At 41.5% G+C, this 22,447-nt stretch overlaps 1 protein-coding gene across 2 annotated transcripts in view; it reads right to left on the bottom strand.

The window, feature by feature from the left end:
* Positions 1 to 15,252: 15,252 nt before the first annotated feature.
* The window catches only part of BCAP29 (B cell receptor associated protein 29), a 110,425-nt gene continuing 103,230 nt past the window's right edge, over positions 15,253 to 22,447 (bottom strand). For both annotated transcript variants that reach the window (XM_077472444.1, XM_077472445.1), the window contains exon 8: positions 15,253 to 15,928. In XM_077472444.1, the coding sequence (XP_077328570.1) occupies positions 15,890 to 15,928 (39 nt within the window). In that variant the 3' untranslated portion in view covers positions 15,253 to 15,889. The remainder of the gene's footprint in view (positions 15,929 to 22,447) is intronic.

Here is a 22,447-nt window from a genome sequence, read left to right as displayed (position 1 = left end):
CAACAGCCCCACAGCTCAGAGATATCCTCACACCGCTGTTCAAACCAGCAGATGTGCTTCCTGAAGACGCACAACTGCAAAACGCTTTATGGCAAGAGCCGGTGACATCACTTACTAGTAATGAGTATCAGTCTGTGGCATGCACGATGACTCTGATGCATTTTACTGACTAAATCTTACTACACTACATGAGATTATCCTTTTCTGGGTTTTGTTACTTGTTGAAAACGAGAGAGACTAATTGCTGGAGTCCATAGTGAGATTGGATGTCAAGTCAGTGAACCACTTTTGTCTCTTGTTGTTTTGGTGGATTTACAGAAGAGCTTGATAGGCCTGTATTGGCCAAGAGGGTCTGGTGGTCACGTGCACATTTACTGCACGTGGCATGTCCCTTTGCATAAAAGAAGAAACGTCAGTCCACCATTCCTGAGCATGGTGTTAGGATGCTGAATATCTGTGACGGATATTATTTAGAAGAACTTTTTTTCTGATGCAACATTTATATGTAGCGGCCATAACCCTCGATGGGGCGGCCTTGACTTTTGGGCTTACCGGTTAACTCCGCTTGGCTTGTTCCCAGGGTTAATACCCAACGACTTTGGACACTGACACCATAAAAGTCCTTTAGAAATGTTTTTAATTGCAGGGGTAACATCCAACAAACACAGTCTCATATGGGAACAGAGGGCAAGGGTGAAAAAACTAAGGCACTTTGAACTGCTAATCTTCAAAAAGTCTCTAATGCAACCCAGAGAGTAGCCACTCACAGCTGGGCACTTCAAAGCAGAACAAATCTCTAGCCAGAGATTATGGCAGTCAGCACCTTAATCCGGAACTTGCAAAGTCTCTGACCTTGAATAAATTTGCAACCGAAAGCGAACAGGAAGCTTTCCTCAGTACATGGAACGTTCTCTGTCTCCTTGGCAGCACTGGAAAAGCGTGGATTCGTTAGTGTCTTTGACAACCCAGCAACCAGGCACTTCTTGGGATGCCAACTTGTTGGCCCTCCTCCAAAGAGTCCTCCTCCGATTGCTTACACGAGCTGCGGTGCCCCTCCATGCTGAGAGCACACCCGGACGCCTTGAATCCTCCCTCAGTTACTGCGCCTCGGACCAGCCGGTTCCGAGACTCGGGAACGGATGGATCCAGACCATGCGGGTCTAATGGGGCTAGTCAAACTGACCATGTTGCTGAGCGGCACACGCTCCCATGACCGGGACCCCTCGCGAGGCTACCCCGGTCCAGATTCTGGAACAGGCAGCTCTGGCCTAACGAACGAATCCCAAACACATAACTTCAGCCTCTTAAGTACCCTTCCCCAGACTCCTCAGCGGGGCCAGACGCACCCACTGATTGGCTGATTGGGAACACTGATACTCAAAGTGTCCAACCAGGCCTGGTTCTGGCCCTGTGTCACCTAACTGTACACATGACCAGGCAGAACCCTAACACAGCCCAGCCAAACTGAGGCCAAAGTTAAACCTGCACAATCAACCCTCCGAACCCCTTTACTGTTCTGAGTATAAATAAAATTTGTACATAGCAGACACCCTGTCAAAAGTATCGCCGCTACAATATATATTTTACGAAAGTTGTTTGCACCTGCATATTGTACCAAAAAAGAAAAAATGGGAATCCTACTAATAAAAGAAGGTAGTACTCATCCTATAAATGTGTGTGAGTTATAGACCCATCTCCCTTTTAAACTTGGATCTGAAGTTATTCTCCAAAATCCTCGGCATGCGCTTGGCGCAGCACCTGCAGTCTCTCATACATATCGACCAAGTAGGCTTTATCCCCTCCAGGGAAGCCCGGGACAACACCATTAAAGTACTTAACCTGGTGCATAAAGCCAAATCATCCGGGACTCCCTGTCTTTTTGTGAGTACAGATGCCGAAAAGGCTTTTGATCGGGTTAATTGGACGTTTATGTTCTCGGTCCTCCGTCACATAGGCCTAGGGGGACGAATGTTGACTTGGATAAGTAAAATATACTCCCGTCCCTCGGCTCAAGTAAAAGCGAATGGAGTGCTCTCGGCTCCTCTCGACATAGGAAATGGGACCAGACAGGGGTGCCCTTTGTCTCCCCTTCTATTCGCGCTATCCTTGGACCCCTTCCTCTCTACCATCCGACGAAATCCAGACATAACGGGACACCACATGGGCGGCACTGAGTGTAAGATCTCCGCTTAAGCGGACAACATGCTGTTCTCGATAACAAACCCCAGAATTTCCCTGCCAAACCTCCTTCGAGAGTTCCAGCTATACGGGGAGCTTTCCCACCTAAAGATTAATTTTTCAAAATCGGAGGCCATGGGGGTGGCTGTCCCTCCGCAAACCTTACTAGATTTGCAGTCTAACTTTCGATTTAAGTGGACCCACACGGCCCTAAAGTACTTAGGTACGCAAATTCCGCCACACATAGCGTGTACGTTTGGGCTGAATCCCCCCCCCCCCCCCCCCGGTTACTAGGGCACGCGATCTCCTCCAAAAATGGCATTCCGGTCTTCATTCATGGTTCGGGAGATGCAATCTTATTAAAATGAATATACTTCCTAAATTTACTTATCTTTTTCAGCCTCTCCCGATCCAGATCCTGGTCCCATTTTTTTAAACAGGCTCAGTCTCTGCTCACTCAATTTATATGGACCCACAAAAATCCCAGACTTCAGCGGTCACAACTGACACTAGCTAAACAACAGGGAGGGTTGGCTCTTCCTGACCTACAACGCTATTACCAGGCCTCCCACATGGGGTGTGTGTTGGACTGGAATCGTAATCAACTTACTAAGCTATGGGTGCAATTAGAACAGTCTTACTCCCGCATCCCCTTGAAAAGCGCCCTGTGGTGCTACAAGGATTTGAAGTCGCACCCTACTATAGGGGCTTCATTGAAAATCTGTCACTGGATTGCTACCCAAAATATACTTACATCTCTGACTCCCCCCTTATTCCCTATCCTGGGAGATCCGAATTTTGAGCCGGGGATTTACTCCCGAGAATATGACTCGCTCCAATTTGGACCATGCGTCTAAATATGTTAGTGACGGAAAATGGCCATCTATCTCAACCCTGACCGATCCAGTGGGAAAGTTCCAGCTGCCTTTTTGGAGAGCCATGCAACTGCATCACTTCCTCCATTCTATTCCTAATCCCCAAGACTTCAACTGCCGCCCGGACTTTGAGACGCTATGTACAAGCGAAGGCCCTTTGGCCCACATCCTCTCTCAGACATATGCGCTTCTGAATACACCTCCGGAGCAGCCCCATTTACCATGTCTGTCCAGTTGGGAAAGGGATCTTAACTGCTCATTTTCCCCGGCGCGCAGACAACGCATTACTACTCTTGCTCTTAAGTCCTCGCTGTGCACCGGGATACAGGAGACAAATTTTAAACTCCTTACTAGGTGGTACTTGACACCATCTAAGTTGCATAAATGCTTCCCCTCTACCTCCACATATGTTGGTCCTGCCCAAGGTTGACGGATTTCTGGAGAGAGGTCAGACGCATTACACAGAAATTTACGGAATTTCCGATTCCGGAAGAGGCGGCATTCTTTCTCGTGCACCTCTCACGGATTCCCATTAAAAAATACAGAAAATCCATCCTAAGACATTTGATAAATGCTGTGAAGTCCTGTATTCCTCTCTATTGGAAAAAAAAGTTCCCCCCCTTCCATTGTTTATTGGGTCAGGAAAGTAGAAGACATCAAAAAGATGGACGACTTGATCCTTACGGCACAAGATAAACAGGAGATCTTTAAACAAACCTGGGAAGGCTGGAATGTTTTTATATTCTCGCTGCTTGCTCTCACCTTAGCATCCGGGGTCGGCCTGACAGGGCCCCTTTGGCAGTGGTTGCCATCGCGTCTTTTCTCTTCTTTCTTTTCTTTTTTTCTGCTTTTTTTCTCCCTCTCTCTCCCCCCCCCCCCCTCGGTTACTCTTTCTTTTTGAAAATGTGGAAAAGTGGGAACGACGGCCCCCTACCCCTTTATGGAGAGGGATGGTGCCGGGGGGATCTGGGGTTTATATGATCCCGGACCCTGGCATGGCATACTCGCTATGCCTTGTCATGGTATGATTGATATATGACAGTCCTAAAGTCGCACTTTTTACCTGTATCGAGTATTGGTTAACTGGATTGTACTTACTTTGTTATTGTATGATGTATTCTGGGGACCGTCTTCCCCTGTTTGGAGTTGAATAAAAAATTATATTTGCAAAAAAAGAAAAGCCGAGACCACCTTCGGTAGAAAAGATGGTTGCGAACGCAACACCACCTTATCCCTGTGGATGACCACATAGGGCGACTTGCAAGACAAGGTCGCCAATTCCTAAACCCTCCTGGCCGATGTAATGGCCACTAGAAAGACCACTTTCTGGGAAAGAGTCAACAGGGGAATCTCCATGATATTTTCAAACGGCGGTTTTTGAAGCGCCGACAGCACCAGGTTCAAATCCCATGGGGGTAACGGTGGTCGCACCGGAGGGACTACATGTCGTACCCCCTGAACAAAGGTACACACTAAGGAGTGCGATGCCATTACTGGGATCCCCTCGGCTTCCACTCTGCGAAGCAGACGTGGCAACAATTTCAGTGGAGGAAAGGCGTAGATCAGCTGGCACTGATCCCACGGGGCCACCAGCGCGTCTGACGCATCTGCCCACGGATCTCTTGTCCTGGACATGAATCTTGGCACCTTCTGATTGCCGCCAGTGTTCTAATAGAGAATCACTAGGAAAATGGTCGCTTGAAGCCAGAAGCATGTCTGACCCTTGCCCATACTTAAAATGGCCGCCGAATAGTGATATGAGGGATTAGAGAGAACATGTGGCAGACACAGCGCTGCACCAACACAGGCAGACTACACAGGCATCCAGCGGAACTAAACTACAGGACCCAGTACAGCTAAGCCCCCAGGTGAGAGCCCAGGCACACACACACACCGCTCAGCACATGTACAGCCCCCCCGTGAGGTGGGAAAGGAGTTAGGGACAGGGGAGAGAAGAGAGGGGGTGAGGGGGGCCCCCGAATCGACGTCCCAGGGAATGCCCAGCTGCTCCACCCCGCCGTAGCAGGGAGAGCTGTACTTACCAGTCCTGAAGAGCTGGGGGACATTCCATGGTAGTCAACTCCTGATCAGTACAGGGGAGACTACTGACCCGGCATACTGTGACGCAGACATCAGTAGCCCGGTCATATGTATGCCCCGGAGAATAAAGCTCACCGACCACCTCTGGAGCTGAGGTATGTCGTGGCCTGCAGAGCCATAGCTGCGACCTGCACACGCTCGATGGCTGGACTGGGGAGACTACAAGGATAAGTGAACCAGCCTGTCACCCAGCCGGCTGTTGATAGAAGATCACAGGATCATTCATCTTGCGCAAGAAGCCAAGCTTTTGCATCAAAAAAACACGCAGGGTTCCTAGGCCTTATCTCCTCACTAAGCAAGAAAAAATTCTAGGGCAGGCTGTGGGGATTGTAGCCTAGGGAACGCCCCCTGGGTGGAACTGAAAGTTCTGATGTGTTGTGTTCCAACTTTGCCTAGTATCTCCAGTGATAGGCTGACAACCCATTTTGTTACAGAGAGGAGCTGTGTCGGTCGGTGAATATACGAGAAATATGGTTACGCTGGATAGAATCTAGTAATGAACTATATGATGGTTTACCTAATAGATAGGAGTGAAGGTAGAGGAGATAGAAGGGAGCAAAGAGCTGAGGCAGAAGGATGAGGAACAGAAGAAAGTTAGGGAAAGAAAATTTGGAAACTTTTGGAGGAAGTTGCCGTAGACTGTTGACCGATATTGGAGGAGCCCAAGTTGTCGTGCAGAATGTATTTATGTTTCTACTGTCTCCAATATTATATGTTAAGCTACTTTAGTCCGAGAGGTGCAAGGTTTGTTTGTTTTGTGTGCTTCCGTACCTTATACCGTATGGATTAATTTGACATATTATTTGTTTATATGTATCACAACAAAAATATCTTATGGATTGACTTGATATAATATTTGTTTATATGTTTTATAACTAAAATAAAAATTATTTGATTGAAAAAAAAAGTGGTAAACGTACAAGCCTAACTTGTACCTACAAGTAAGTATACAATTGGGCTTATCTGTAGATACAATGAATATCTCCTAAACACACACCCTTTAGGCGATATTCATATCAGCAGTAGCCAATGGCGCCACCTGCACATGCATAGTGAAACTCTGCACTCAGGGTATGCAGTATGCTGTGAAATGCAACGCGCTATGCCGCTGCTCCTGTTGCATGCACAGAAGTGGCATCATTACGGCCCTGGCTATTCAAATGCCCAGAGCCTGCAAACCCTAAAAGGAAGACCGAGCGAAGATGGAAGCCCTGGCAGCAGTGACATTGCACCACTGGAGGGCTTAATTTGAAAGCTAAGTATGTCATAATTTTGCTAGTATACAGTGCATACTAGCACATTATGGCATAAACTTGCAGGGGACCCAATTTGTTTTGTTTTTTTTGGAGATTTACTACTGCTTTACAGTTGGGTTTGATAGTTGAAAAACACATTAAAACAATGAGAATTGTTTCTCCATTCACGAATAAATTTTTGTTTTTCTTTACCTGCTAGTTTATATTACCTGATCTACTTCAGCAGAAAAAAAAAACAAATGCTCATTGCCCATTTTTGTTAAGTGACTTATTTTGGACTAGCAATCACCATCCTGAGTGACACCATCCCCAAAAATATCCTACCCTATTCCTATGCTTGACATCATGCCACAAACGACATTGATGGAGAACCTGGATTCTTATATTTTGCCCCGTATGTGAAAATAGGTCAAAGTTCAATTTTCATATATATTTCACAATAGAGGGCATTTTAATAATTTTGTACAATAAATTGATTGCATTTTTCCTATTGGTCTTTGGAGTTGTATTTGAAGTATCACATAGGGACACTTCATTCATGTCTCCGCACAGCAATGCAGTGATCTGCTGTGTGGTGAGTAAAAATGCAGACATGCAAATCACCGTGCATCATACCAATGCTGTGATGTGAATAGGGCACATAAAAAAATATTTTTCTTACATACCCTAGTGGTAACCTGCATTTACCCAGTAAGGGGGAAAAAAGAAGCCCACTATACACAGTGTGAATGTATCCTCACACCTTTAAAAATTACAAATGTAGATTTAACAAGGCCATATATGTTAGCTGTATAAAAATTGAAGTATTTTGATGGGTCTATCTGAATAGAAAGTAAATAAACTTTGTGATGATGTATAATCTATGCTAAATGCGTTGAGGCTAATTGAGCGTCGCTGACGTCACATCCTGCCCTGAACCGCTGCAAAATCGAGACTTGCAATACACACCGGCTTCCTGAGACAGAGCAGCGAGCACAGGCTATATTTGGAAGCTGGGTAGGTCTAGCGCAGGTCTAAAGGCACAAATGCATGTGAGTGTCAAAACTTTTTTAAACTAAACAAAGTAAGGGATATTGCGCAACGATGGCCGCTTGTTTTGCATGAGAATCAAGGAATATTAAATGGTGGAGACATATGATGGAGATTATAAGAATATTGCTGCAACCGCTGGGGCAAGCTTTGGTGCATCTACATACAGAACCAACTGAATTGTTGAGGCTCTTTGATTACTGTTTTCTGGTGAGTGCAAACTTTGGAAGGTGGTGGTGAATCACAAGCTTTGGACTGCTCAAACACAAATCTATATTTGGACACATGGGATTATATTTTGTGAAGAAATCAGTGGAACTTTTGTGCACTGAATCATGTTTTGTTTAAATCACTATTGTAAGTTGATATAAGTGATTGTGCATTATTGCACAGACTGGGGTTGGCGCAGCTTCCTATTTATACCTAATACCTTACACCACAATTAGTGGGGAAATTGTAGCGGCAGCTTACCTTGTATCTATAATATTGATACTGTTTTTGCACTGGTGACACTTCTTACACAGTAAATAAACTATAGCATCACACTTCACTCACACAGTAGGAAAATATTTATTAGGCTATTATAATAAATACAAGTTTGGCAAGTGCATAAGCAAAAAGAATTGTAAACAATTTTGATAACAGTGTGAGAATTGTTTTTGAATATATTTGCCCATAGGTGTATGTACGTTAATAATCATATTGTAAACAATGTGACTTGTGAAAGCTGCACTTTATCTCATTATATAGCTACGACATACAGAATAAATATTTCAAAAAGCTGAATTCAAAGGCTCATTGTCCGTAAAATAAGATTTTCAGCAACACTCCTTGTGTGTCAGTAAGCAAGTACCTGTCCAAGGACACACCTGTCGTTCTGACTTACCGAATAAATGGACAGGAATGGTCACACTGCTGCCCTTGGGTTGGTTACTGAGAAAAGCCTAATTTCTTGCTAATCCATACTGTCTCCAGAACTTTCCATGTGTAGGACTATCATGGTAATTTATCTTGAGAGCGGCAACAAAATAGATGGCCAAGACCTTACAAAGCTAGCCAGCATTGAAACCATAGGCTGAATGAGCACATGTGAATATGAATGACACCTTTGCACATTATTTTACAGCGAACCTTCACTGTTGACTGGTACTAACAAGAAGAAAGATATTTACCAGTTTTGAAAAGCACTGTACAGTAACTACTAAATGTATTCACGAAAATAATATATTTAATGGCAACCTGTCTTAAAGTGGAACTGAACCATCCTATCCATCACAGCCAAGGAGGCAGCCATCCTAGTCATCTCCTAACATAAACCCCATAATAACACACTATTCATGTATCATAGCAGCTATTCAGGGCCACCAGATAGTGATCTGTAGTTACCATAGGGCTGCATATATGATAAGTAATGAAACCAGCCATTTGATGACATAGTTCAGTTGAGAGTAAAAGCAGTTATGCATATGCAACCGGTTTGGGAAACCCTTAAATCAATGAGTTTAGTTATGCTTTAAAGTGGAACTTTACTCATAACAACTTGATAAAAAATAATGTTCTTTAGCAAGCATTCCACAATAATAATTATGCTAGTGTGTGCTGTAAATTGCCATCAGCATTGGTCCTACTTCTTCTTGCCAGAGGCTGCCATTTTGCTGAAGCCCAGAGTCCCTGTGCAGCAGTAAACAGAGCAGATCGGCCTCTAAAGACTTTGTTTTTTGGCACAATGGAGAGCCGGATGGGACAGTGAATTACTGGATTTTAAAGCAGTTGTAAACCTCCTTGTAACATTTGTACCTAGACTAGAGACTAGAATAATGCTTACCTACAGGTACTGTAAATATTTCCTAAAACTGCACCATTTAGGAGAAATTTATTGTATTCTTGCCAATGATGTCATCGGCGCATGTGCTGTGAAGAAACGGCCACCCATGCCGGCAGCTCCTATGCACATGTGCGGCAGTGACGTTACGCAGGTCTCTGGCCAGTCACAGAGCCGGAGTCCGCAAGCCTGATAGGAAAACGGATGAAGATAAATGCGGCCTGCACCGGGGACATCGTGGGCTTCCTTTGCAGGTGGAGATCATGACATTATCACCCCTCCCATCCACCTCATCTAATCAAAGAACACCAAGCTGGACCAAGTTTGCAATACCAATAATTCCTGAAGTTCGGCTTCAACATAAAAGGGCACTTGTTGGACAGCGCAGAAATCAGTGCTTAGAGATTAACATTCAATTAACTGAAACAAGAATACAACAAAAAATATCAAAACACAGAGACAGGTAATTTATCTTAAAGTGCTGCACGACAATTTAATGAGAACATGGATGTTCAGTTTACTGTGAGGAAGACAGGAGTCAAAAACCTAATGTAAAGAGGCATTCCTTTTCTTCGTAAAATAGTAGAAACGTTCTTGCATTAAAGCCATGGATAGTGGCCTCAGTATGTTAATTACCTGTTATGATGACTTATAATACACACAAAGGAGTATACATACATTAGCTTCTCCAGAGAGAAAGCTACCATAAAGGCTCTGACAGTTTTTATTTTTTTTCTAATAGAAGTACAGTTGCTGAACTGGCTTTCCTTGAAGAAAGCTGAAAAAATAGGTCTTCAGCGGTAAGTTTCTGAGGAGTCTTCTCAATGATGTCTCATTAGAAACTTTTTTGTTTTTCAAATATTATTTTAAGGAAGCTACGTAAAACTATAGAAAGAGGTATACCTAACCCAAAGTCTTAAAAGTTCAAAATAAAACATCCTTTACTCATGGTATAGATTTGCAAATATAGAAAATAATCGGCTAACTAAAAAAGGTACCACATCCATATATCACCTTCTACCAAAAAACTTTCTGTATTGCGACTCTACTGGTACCAGAGAGAGACGGTCATAAATGTATTTTTAAAAAATAGTATAGGTTATAAATACTGAAATATTTTTCACATGTAGCTTATATCAACAGTGCTTGAAAGCTTACTGAACATCAAAACTTCAACTTGGCATCAAAATCGCATGCATCAATGCAGTTTGGACATTGTTTGGTTTATTACTGTAAGACATAATATTATCAAAAATGATATGTATTACTATTATTCCAGTTAGAACGTAGGTCGATTTACACAGTACATAAACTGAACCATTTGCAAAAAAAAACCTAAATGCTTACCTAGTAAGTTTTCATACATATCATAATTTTAATATTGTGACTCATGCAGAAATAAAAATGATGCAGCAGCCAGGACTGAAGGGAACATGAGAGCTAAAAGTGCCAGAGTAAGGTAAAACATATTATTATGGCTTTTCTGTGGTGCATATGTGCCTTGTACCCTCCCTAAAGTGCTGGGTAAAGTTAAAACGTGTGTGGTTAAAAGCATGATGTAAAGCTGAAGGTTTTGGCTTGCTTAGCCATAATATGTGGCCTGATTTATGGATGTTCAAAATAGTTGTCTGCATCTGTCAGAGGTGTTAATGTGCCACTTAGTACAGAATTCGGCTGCTTTTTGAATAAGTATTTAAAATAAAAATGGGGGGCAGAAAATGTCTGTACCTGGCAGGTGAGCAACAAGAAGAGTTTATGTTTCTAAAAAAAAATACTGTTAGGGTGGTTAATTTAAATAAAAATAATGGTACAATTTTTTTTTAAAACTGATATGTCATGTTTTTATGTCATGTTCACTAAAGTCGGCCATGGATGATTCAATTTTCTTTTAATAGGCTGTAGGAAAGAAAATTGCATAATTTCCCCATTATCCCTGCCTGGAGAACACAGTGATTAGTGCTAGCAGCTACAGCCGATGCCAATAATTGCATCCTAAAAATCCGACATGCTGGGTGTACCTAAGGCAATCGATGGGTACAATCAGCTTGCCTATAGAGATTCAAACCGTCTAGGGCCAGCTCAATGCCTGTAGTTTAGGTAACAAACTTTGAAATCTGACAGCTCTTGTCTAGGCAGAACTTGAACAATGTTGCAATCACAGACAAATGATTATAGGATTTAAAAAAAATGGGAAAAACGACACCAGGGTACACACCATGCAGGAAAGAAAACAGGGAAGAAGGAGGTCAAGATGTCATTCATGTAAAGACTAGCACAACGATCTACGGTAATTCAGAAAAATACTTGAAACCCTCTGGTTCGGTCTACCTACAACCCAGTCGGAAACTGTCCTCAAATAGGGTAAAGCATACAGACCCAAGTGACAGTCTGAGGTATATGAAATCCTGTTAATTGAATAGATATCTCAAATAACAATAAAGGGAGAGGTTTTAATTACAGATAACTTCAACATGTCGAACATTAACTGGGATTTTCCAAGTGTGTTTACAAGCAGGAGCAGTGACATGTTGAAGGCACTAAAAGGGTTTTCTTTCTAAAATAGTTAGCAAAATGCCTAATCGGAGGTCATGTTCATGATTTGAAAGTGACAAAAGGGGATCAGTGCCTGATGCTGAGGTGGAAAAAAAAATATTGGTTCAATAATAATCTCATAAAAAAAGTTGTATGAGGTAAGATGTAACCCCTGGGTGGTTCAGAGGATATACAGTTGGATAAAAAAATAGATATCGTAGTGTGGTTATAAATGGGGTTCATTCCAAACAGAGACCAGTTACTAGTGGTGTACCACAAGGAGCCTGTTTGTAAGTTATATAACTGAACATTTGGCAGGTAAGGTATGCCTTTTATCCAATGGCATACATGTAGGTTGTAGGGTAGAAATGTATGGAGGTGTTTGAAACATGGACCAAGGTTTAGCATTGCTGGGAATATAGCCGCTCGCTGTATCACACGGACCCACCCCCCGGTGCTCCGCGCTGCTTTCCATCCATCCACTCCAGCCAATCAGCGGCCAGGCTGAGTGGTGAAGAGGATGGCGGGGGGCGAGCGCGGGATTTTCGAGGGGTCAGGTAAGTAAAATGGGGTGCTGGGGGCAGGCAGTGTCAGATGTTTTTTCACCTTAATGCATAGAATGCATTAAGGTGAAAAAACATTTACCTTTACAACCCCTTTAACAGCTTGAACCATGGAAAACCTAATTTACAATTTGCCTGATACAAACTGATAACATAGACTTAACATATGAAGCTAGAATTGGTGGCATTGTGTATCTGCACACAACCGGATCCCATTTAAAGAACAGTTCTAACTCATTGAAAAAAAACTAAAAAAAACTTTCCAACAATTAGTTACTAAAATCACCAACATAACTGTTTCACCTACCGTACTTCCCTGTGTTAGAAGAAATGAACAGCACAGCTTACAGATAGCAGGACATTAAAATATTGCTTTGCATCCAGGGAAATTTAATTTTGTCCCTTGTTTAGACATATTAAGCTGTGACATCCTGAGTAGGAGATCCCCACACATAAAAGAAATTCTGACTCCATAATTCCCTGCATGGGTTAAAGTGGAAGTAAACTCCCCTATCGTTTTCAGCCAAGGAAGCTGCCATCTTTGCCTCTGTTTAATCTTCAAATGCTATGGTGCTGCACATGTGATTCGTTATGACACCAGCCATTGGATGGTTTGATAGTTTGGCTGAGAGCACAGCCAATGTGCAGTTAGCATTCCCGGCATGCCTTTTTTTTAACTGTTTAAATCGATGGGTTTACTTCCACTTTAAGATACCTTAGAAAAAATATCATACAAAAAGCACTCATAACAATAATGACGTGGTGTATCATGTGAAAATTTTAGACACACCTAGTGTTTTGCAGAGTTAGACCTTTGAAAGGCACTATTGGCAGCCTCCTCTCCTCTATTTCTCAGTCTGAAAAGGCTGATAACAAAAGAACACTTCTGGCTGCCGCTGCATGTTTCTGCATATTTATTTCTCTTATGTTGTTGACTGTAATGGCTCTTTAGCTTAACCACCTCCTTACTGTTGTAGTAAGAAGGTTGCTAAGGGGAGTGGTATTTAACCTAATAGATCATTTGAAAAGAGACTTTTTGTTTATCCAAGAGTGCTTACCCATGCACACACAATGCCGTGGTTCCCACTCTCAATAGGCAGCAAAGAGCAAAGGCAAAATGCACAGATGCTATGGGAGAATCTGTGCGTTGTGATCACTCGGATAGCAAATTATAGTGATCACAAATATAAACAATAGTACTGTTTGCACTGGAGCATCTGCTCCTTCCTCTGACAACAGCAAAAGGGGAAGGAAGATTTCATTAATTACTCCATGCATCAAATCTTCCAGGGTGCTGCAGAAAAGACTGACTAATTGTGGGGTTAGAGGGCAACATCCACCAATAATGGAGGGGGTGGGTGAAGGGTTTTAAAATACCACTGACCACCAATGGTTATAAGATCATTTTTTTTAGGGGGGATATAAAATACCAAAATGCCACTAACCACCAACGCTCTGCGATTGTTTTTGGGGGATGGGGTAGGAGGTTACATTTCTACTGACTGACAACGATGGGGTGGGGGGTTACAATCCTACTGTCCCACAATTATTGTGGGATTGTTTTTGTCACTGACCACCAATGATTGAGGGATTGTTTTTGGGGTGTTTTTAAAATGTTTTGGGTATATCCATGACATCTGGCACACAAAATGGAAGACTTGCACTTGGCTGCAGTGGGTGACTTATAAAGGTTAAGTGCACCCTAACCACCTCAATACCAACATCTCTTAATTTCTAAAAAGAAAATTGTGGCAAAAATAAGATTACCTTGGGCTGTCTACTTTCTAAAAAGGGTTCTTTTGGAAGGGGTGGGGTGGAGTGGAGTTTGTACTGTCCTGCATTTTTTTTATTTGTTGTATAAAGAAAGGGAACTGTTTTTCTTTTCACAATATGTTTTATTTTATATAGTAAAAAAACAAGTGAATAATGCTGCCAAAGATAGATAAAATTATTATGGTTACAGTGTTACTCGTCCGAATAGTTGTCAAACTTTTACAGCACTGAAAACTGAAAAAATGGCATGGCAATAAAATAGGTGTATCATTAAGTTGTACCATATACTAGCTATATAACAAGAACCTGAAACAAATTTTCTTCACAGAACGAAATAATTATTTACGAATCATCAAAAAACAGATGGCCACTACAACAGATGACCTTTTGTCTAGTTCCCTGGCTTATCTCCTAGCATGTACAGTGCATCCTCTAGCTTCACTATTTAGCAAGTCACTGCTCATAAGTCCTGACCTGCCCATTTGTTATTTATTAAGTAATGAATGAAGTGACAGATGGGACTAACAGCCAAAAGACTAGCATTTTCTACAATAAAATCAGCATTGCCACGCTCCTGTATTTATATTTTGTCAGGTTTACATTACATACACTAAAAAATTGCTTCCTTTGTTGTTAAGGAAGTTTTGTACCTTTAGCTATGAGCTGGGTGATTATGAGCGGAGGGAGACTCCAAAGCAATGGCTGGCTTTCTTCAGACCTGCTTAATGTGACAATACAATCAAGCAGGATATGAACTACAGAAAAGAGGACACTCTGATGAGGCTGGGTCCTCTGTAGCAGTGTCGTGATGGTACTGAAGGCAGCACTTTGAAGAGAAGAAGCAGTATACCTTTAGGATATGAACTGCATAGTTTCACTAGTCAAAGTCTCTCAGCAAATGAAGAAACGTCTACTTTATGGCTTAAGGTTAAAGGATTGTGTAATTTTACTGAAATTATAGACTCCTAGGTGATTGTGCTTAAAATGTTTCCACATTTTTGTACTCTGATCATACTGGGTAGGAAAAAGAAATACATTGACGATGTACATAAAAAAAAAAAAAAAAAATCAGACAAGCAAACTCTCACCATTCAAACCTAAATCTAACAATAAAACGAAACAAATGTCTTCACAGCATATGTATGTGTTGTATATGATTCACAAAAATCCCCAAAACTAACAGTGCGTGTCAATTTCCACCTGTACTGAAGAATATTGTGACACTTTACTGAGATTTTTTTTGTCAGAATAATCTGAAGCCCCTTACTGATAAGTAAATACATGGGTCACAATTGTTGAAGTCTTCTTTTGAAAATGACATTTGCCTAATTGTTATGTTAATTCAAAGAATTTCTAAAACACTAGCCTGGTACAAATATGCAACTCGTGAAATCTGACTTTACTGGCTGCATGTTTGCTCCAGACCAGTGACTAAACAATTGTTAAGGCCAGAGTCGGACAGTCAACTTATGGTTTTTCAGAAAGAAGTCAGCAAAAGCTTCTTCAGAACATGTTTCATTTATACTGGACGGTTGTTCCATGATCATCTTGAAGTATACTTTTAGCATCAAAAAATTTGTTGATAAAAATAAAATATACATTTGGTGATAACAATGACCGTTATCCTAAATCACAAAGAATAACCTGAAAACCTTTGCATTTCTCTATTGCATATTTCCTCTGAGTGGCAAAAACAAAGCAAGATTGTAGAAGAGATTTTCACATCCTTTTAGTCTCTTGGACAGACAGCTGATAGGTCAGTTACAGTTCTTTCTTATCATGTTCCTCTTCTTTAATGTTCTGTAGAAAAAAAATAAATACATAAATCATCTTAGTTGTTCCATAAAGACCCATTTACAACACTCATATAATGAGTAGGTGGAAAAGTTGGCCAAGCTCCCTCATCCCACATACCTATCCAGCCCCTTTTGGACTCATTTGCACCTTCTACCACCTGCCATGGAGCCCTGGCTGAGAAACTCTACTTTATAAATTTGAGTTTGAAAGTGGACATATTGATTTCTGAAACTTGTATGAGAAAAATGCCCAAAGTTGTTACAAACCTATCATGAGGCATTTTAACTTACCTGTAAATTGCTTATCTTGGACTACAGTTCAGGACACTGGACTCGTATTCATAGACCATGGGTTATATGCAGGTTACTTTCAGGTGATTGGACACTGGCAAAAAGCTTGCTAAGGCCACTTTAGAGTAAACTCATTCAAACCCCCCTCCCCACACACACTTTGTGAGACTCCAGTTTGTTAGCAAGCAATAAAGAGTGACCAAGACACGAAGCAGAGGGGCCTGTGTCCTGTACTATACCCCAAGATATGATTTACAGTTATGTCAAAATTCCTATTATCCTATATTATAGTAGAGGACATAGGACTTGTAGTCATAGATCACCCTCTGGCAACAAACTGAGGGGTGGGAAACAGCATAGCAAATAGAAATTGTGAACAGGCCCAGAAGAAAAACAAGAGCTAAAGAACCTGGACAGAACATTCTTATAACAGCTTGGAGCACCTTGTGGCTGAAACTGGTCGAACTTAGAGAGCATTTAAATGAAGGAAAAGGTGTAAGTCTTGCAAATCTGGGAAGTAGATACCAACAGCACCAGTGGAAAGAGATGCAATACGGAAAAGCATAGGCCCTGGAGAAAAGTTGCCAGATTCAAATGACAATGGTGGAGAGGGAAGTAGGATGTCATTTATGGGGGCAAATAGGCAGAAAAAATACAGGCTTTAACACCACTGAGCACATCCAGGTTATATACAGCAATTTCCTTGTCATGTTTTGGGGCAGAATAATGTCCTCATTGAGGTGGAAGGGACCACCCTAGGTAGAAAGGAAGGTTTTGGTGTCATAACCACCTTGTCCTTGTACAAAACAAGAAAGGTTTTAAAAAAGAACTGCCAACTCAGAAACACGCCTAACAGATGAAAAGCTACTGACAACCTTTCAAGTGAAGCAATGAGCAACTCCCTAAAGAAAAGTCCTAATAAGGCAGAAACCTGTGCCTTGTGCTGCGCACTGCAGATTGTGTTATTAAAAGCCAGGAACTGGTGCCAACATACAGGGAATCCATGTCTTACTTTATCCACGATGCTGGGCCTACTAGTGGTCCAGGCTTCACCCATCATGGTGGGCATACCCCCGAAGGGCTCTTCAGGGTCTGGAAAGCATAGAAATGGACAACGGCCTTGAAACTGTATGGCCCCCGGCAGCTAAATGCACATGTTGCACATGTGCCAAGGCGAACACCTAACACAGGATCCAGTGCTCAATGCAAATATTATAGGCCAGCCCCACATAGTGGAGTTCGGGTATGATCCTCAAGGTACACACCCAGTGTAACTGATCTGGAAATTGAATGGCCCAGGGCAGGAATTAGTCAGATTTTGATTAAAAAAAAAAAACAAAAAAAAAAGAAAGAATGGTTTAAAAATAAAATTACAGCGGGAAGGGTAATTTGAGTATGCTGTAGAGGCAGCCTTAATGCGTTTTTATTCTTGACGTTGACAAAGGAGTGCAGCTCTGAAATGTATATGTTCGCCCACATTCCCTTGCTACTTTGGCTGCAGCACATTTCAGTTTTCTGGCAGGCCGGCTCACCATTCATCAGCTCACTGGACCTCCAGTGCCCTGCTGTGTTCAGCAGATTTCACCTCTGGAGCCGCTTCTCATCAGTTTAACTGTAAATTTAAGTCTGATATGTTTTAATCAATACATGTTGGTGATTTTCTACTGATCCAGCGCCTTGGCTTCTGCCTTTTTTGCTATTGTCCAATCACTTCAGGGTAGCCTGCATATAACCCATGGTCTATGAATCAGTCTATGAAAAAGTCCTGGCCAGACAACTGAATGTGAATGTTCAAAAAGAATAACAGTTGTCTGCTTTAAGCAGGACTTCAGTCTTATCCCCCCATAAGGTATTTACATCTGACAGCAGACCACAGCAAAGAATAACTGCGTGGAATGGGACATAGGTGAAATGCAGAAAAAAAAACACCAAGCTGTTTTCAACTATGAATTCTAGTTTGGTTTTGTTCAATCTGACAAACATATCTAGGAAGGAAAAAAACTGAAAAAAAAACACCTGACTGTATTCACTGGCTGACTTCAGTCTTACATAAGATATTTACATCTGTCGCAAAGACCATATCAATGAATAGCTGTGTAGAATGGGGAATAGGTGAAATGGAAGAGAAAAAAACAAAAAAAAGCTGTTTTCAGCTTTAAGCTATAGCTGTAATTTGTGCAAGGGGATATAAACATACGGTATCTGGGAAAAAAAAAAACATGGGAAAAGGACCGGACTCCATTCACTGGCTACTGCTGAAAAATACTTGGCAAGGCCATTATTTACGAGAATGCAGAAAATATGTAAAATGATCAGCTTCTTAAGGGTCCGTTCACACAGGGGCAACACGACTTTGAGTGAGACTTTGGGAGGCAACTTGGACACGACTTGAGTATGAATCACAGAACGACTTGAGGCAACTTACAAGGCAACTTGAAGTTGCTTCCAGGAGAGGAGACTTTACCAGTGGCCAATCACATAATAATCAGCTCTGTGGGAGGGAGGGGTTTGCCTAGAAAACAATTTTTACTTCCTGGAAAGTTGTTTCAGTTAAGACAGGGGATCAGACTTGGAGGCAACTTCTATTGAAATCAATGGGTACAAGTTGCCTAGAAGTCGGATAGAAGTAGTACAGGAACCTTTTCTGAAGTCGGAGCGACTTCAGTAGTGTACATTAAGACGGCTCTCATTCACTTACATTGATTTTATCATGTTGCGCGGCAACTTGGGACGACTTCAAGTCGGATCCAAAGTTGCTCCTGTGTGAATGGACTCTGGAGGTTCTTTTGAATTAGAAATACAATGAAAAAAAGTCTTTAGGAGGTGCTCATGAGTTGCAAATACTATAAAAGGGATTTTGGAGGTACTCATGAAATGCAAATACAATAAAGGTTTAATCAAAATTGGAGAGGTTACCCCATACAAAGTTTATTGATACATATAGATTCTTTGTAAAACCAATCCCAAAAAAAGAAAAAAAGAAACCTAAAGTGGTTGTAACCTTACACTGCTATTCACTGCCCTCTCTTATGCAGCCATAACACACTGTGTAAGTGAATTAATATACTTAAAGAATAAGCATGATAAGTATCAAAAACATACAAATAAATAAATGTAAATAAAAGTCCAACTAAAGCCCAATGGTAGGAGTCAGTTCATATACAGTGCCTTGCAAAAGTATTCACCCCCTTGGCCTTTAGTTCAGTGTTTTTTTATCTAAATTATATGTGATGGATGAGAACACAATAGTCTAAGTCGGTGAAGTAAAATTAGAAAAATATATACATAAAACTATTTTTCAGAAATAAAAAAACTGATAATTGGCATGTGCGTATGTATTCACCCCTTTGTTATGAAGCCCATAAAAAGCTCTGGTGCAACCAATTACCTTCAGAAGACACATAATTAGTGAAATGATGTCCCCCTGTGTGCAATCTACGTGTCAATGATCTGTCATTACATATACTTACCACCTTTTTGAAAGGCCCCAGAGGCTGCAACACCTAAGAAAGGGGCACCACTAACCAAACACTGCCATGAAGACCAAGGAACGCTCCAAACAAGCAAGGGACAATGTTGTTGAGAAGTAGAAGTCAGGGTTAGGTTATAAAAAAAAATCTTTGATGATCCCTAGGAACACCATAAAATCTATCATAACCAATTAGAAAGAACATGGCACAACAGCAAACCTGGCAAGAGACGGCCGCACACCAAAAATCACAGACCAGGCAAGGAGGGCATTAATCAGAGAGGCAGCACAGAGACCTAAGGAAACCCTGGAGGAACTGCAGAGTTCCACAGCAGAGACTGGAGTATCTGTACATAGGAAGACAATAAGCTGTACGCTCCATAGAGTTGGGCTTTATGGCAGAGTGGCCAGAAGAAAGCCATTACTTTCAGCAAAAAACAAAATGGCACGTTTTGAGTTTGCGAAAAGGCATGCGAGAGACTCCCAAAATGTATTGAGGAAGGTGTTCTGGTCTGATGAGACTAAAATTTTACTTTTTGGCCATCAAAGAAAATGCTATGTCTGGCACAAACTCAACACATCATATCACCCAAAGAACACCATCCCCACAGTGAAACATGGTGGTGGCAGCATCATGCTGTGGGGATGTTTTTCAGCAATTGGGACTGTGAAACTGGTCAGAGTTGAGGGAAAGATGGATGGTACTAAATACAGGGATATTCTTGAGCAAAACCTGTACCACTCTGGGTGTGATTTGAAGCCAGGACAGAGGTCCACCTTTGAGCAGGACAATCACCCCAAACACACTGTTAAAGCAACACTTTGGTGGTTTAGGGGGAAACATGTAAATGTGTTGGAATGGCCCAGTCAAAGCCCAGATCTCAATCCAATAGAAAATATGTGGCCAGACTTAAAGATTGTTGTTCACAAGCAGAAACCATCCAACTTGAAGGAGCTGGAGCAGTTTTGCAAGAAGGAATGGGCAAAAATCCCAGTGGTAAGATGTGGCAAGCTTATAGAGACTTTACCAAAGCGACTTGGGGTTGTGATAGCCACAAAAGGTAACTCTACAAAGTATTGACTTTAGGGGGTGAATAGTTATGTAAAATTACCTTTTCTGTTATTTTGTCCTTATTTGTTGTTTGCTTCACAAAAAGAAAAAAAAATCTTCAAAGTTGTGGGCATGTTCTGTATATTAAATGATGCTAATCCTAAAACAATCCATGTTAATTCCAGGTTGTGAGGCCAAGGGGGGTGAATACTTTTGCAAGGCACTGTAGAGATTAAAATCACATAGGAGTGACTTGATAGAAGGAAAAACAGACAAGACATCAATCCAAACAATACATACATACATACACACTGCTAAATTTATGAATTGGCCGCTCTCCTCCAAAAATTACAAGGAGGTCAAACAAGGCTTATCAGATAGTCAGATAAGGAATCCTGTTGATGGATCTGTAAAGACATCTAGGTCCCAAGCGAAGACGAAGAACTACGTCCAGATCTTGGTATCAAAACATCTTGGGAAATTCCATATATAGAGGAAAGAGCTCACTCCAAGAAATGGCACTTGAATAAATGGCGCTCAAAGGAAACAAAGAACAACCATAGTTCAATATTGCCAAATAAAAAGTGAATTTATTAAGTAAAAGAGGCTGCTTACGTCAAGCAAGAATAAAAATCGCAGTAAGAAACAATGGGAGTAGTGACACACTCGTCTCCTCACTGCACTTCTGTAAAAAAGCCACAGAAAATGACGTCACAAGGCCCCACCCGATACGTTGCGTCACTGGTCACGTGACATCCTCAGGGATCCTGTCAGGTGGAGCCTTGTGATGTGATTTCCAGTGGGGTTTTTCGGAAGTGCGGTGAGGAGGCGAGTGTGTCACTACTCCCATTGTTTCTTACTGTGATTTTTATTCTTACTTGATGTAAGCAGCCTCTTATACGTAATAAATTTACTTTTTATTTGGCACTATGGCTGTTCTTTGTATCCTTTGAGCGCCATTTTTGGAGCAAGCTGTTTCCTCTATATATGGAGTTTCCCAAGATGTTTTGATACCAAGATCTGGACTTAGTCTTCACTTGGGACCTGGATGTCTTTACAGATCTATCAGCAGAATTCCTTATCTGACTGAGCCTTGTTTGACCTTTGGGTCATTTTTGGAGGGGAGCAGCCAATTCATAAATTTAACAGTCGATGTTTGGATTGACTGTTAAATTTTTTCTTCTATTAAGTCACTCCTATGAGATTTTTATCTCTATATGAACTGACTCCTACCATTGGGCTTTAGTTGGACTTTTAGTTACATTTACGTATTTGTAGGTTTTGGACTTACATTCATTCTATTAATTCATGGCACATTATTGAATAAGTGCACCACTCTTATTTCTTCCTTTTACATTTGATTACATAGTTTTTTGGGTACACTACCAAGTGGTTGCAGCTAATTCACGGTCACCATACATTTATTATATATTTTTTCTTCTCTGAGTTTATTTTGACTATATTCACCGTACGTTGATGGTTTTATATATATTTTTAAAACAAAATAACACATAATAGAGCGCAAGTTTATTCCTTTATAACACTGTGTGTTTGTTGAACACGAAGCCTCGCAATACCATTTTTCAGGTATTTTTATGCCGGTCATGTGACTTCTGGCCACTGTATTCCTCTGATCTACAGGAAACAGTGGGAGGGGCCCGAGATCTCCATATGGCATCAGCTTGGGAGGTCACGGGACTGCCGGCTGACCT

This window comes from Lithobates pipiens, unplaced genomic scaffold (genome assembly GCF_037356315.1).
Source record: "Lithobates pipiens isolate NorthernLeopardFrog02 unplaced genomic scaffold, aLitPip1_a1.2 Scaffold_8, whole genome shotgun sequence".
NCBI lineage: Eukaryota > Metazoa > Chordata > Amphibia > Anura > Ranidae > Lithobates > Lithobates pipiens.
The sequence above is the reverse complement of the archived record's forward strand: the minus strand, read 5'-3'. Positions and strand labels throughout refer to the sequence as shown.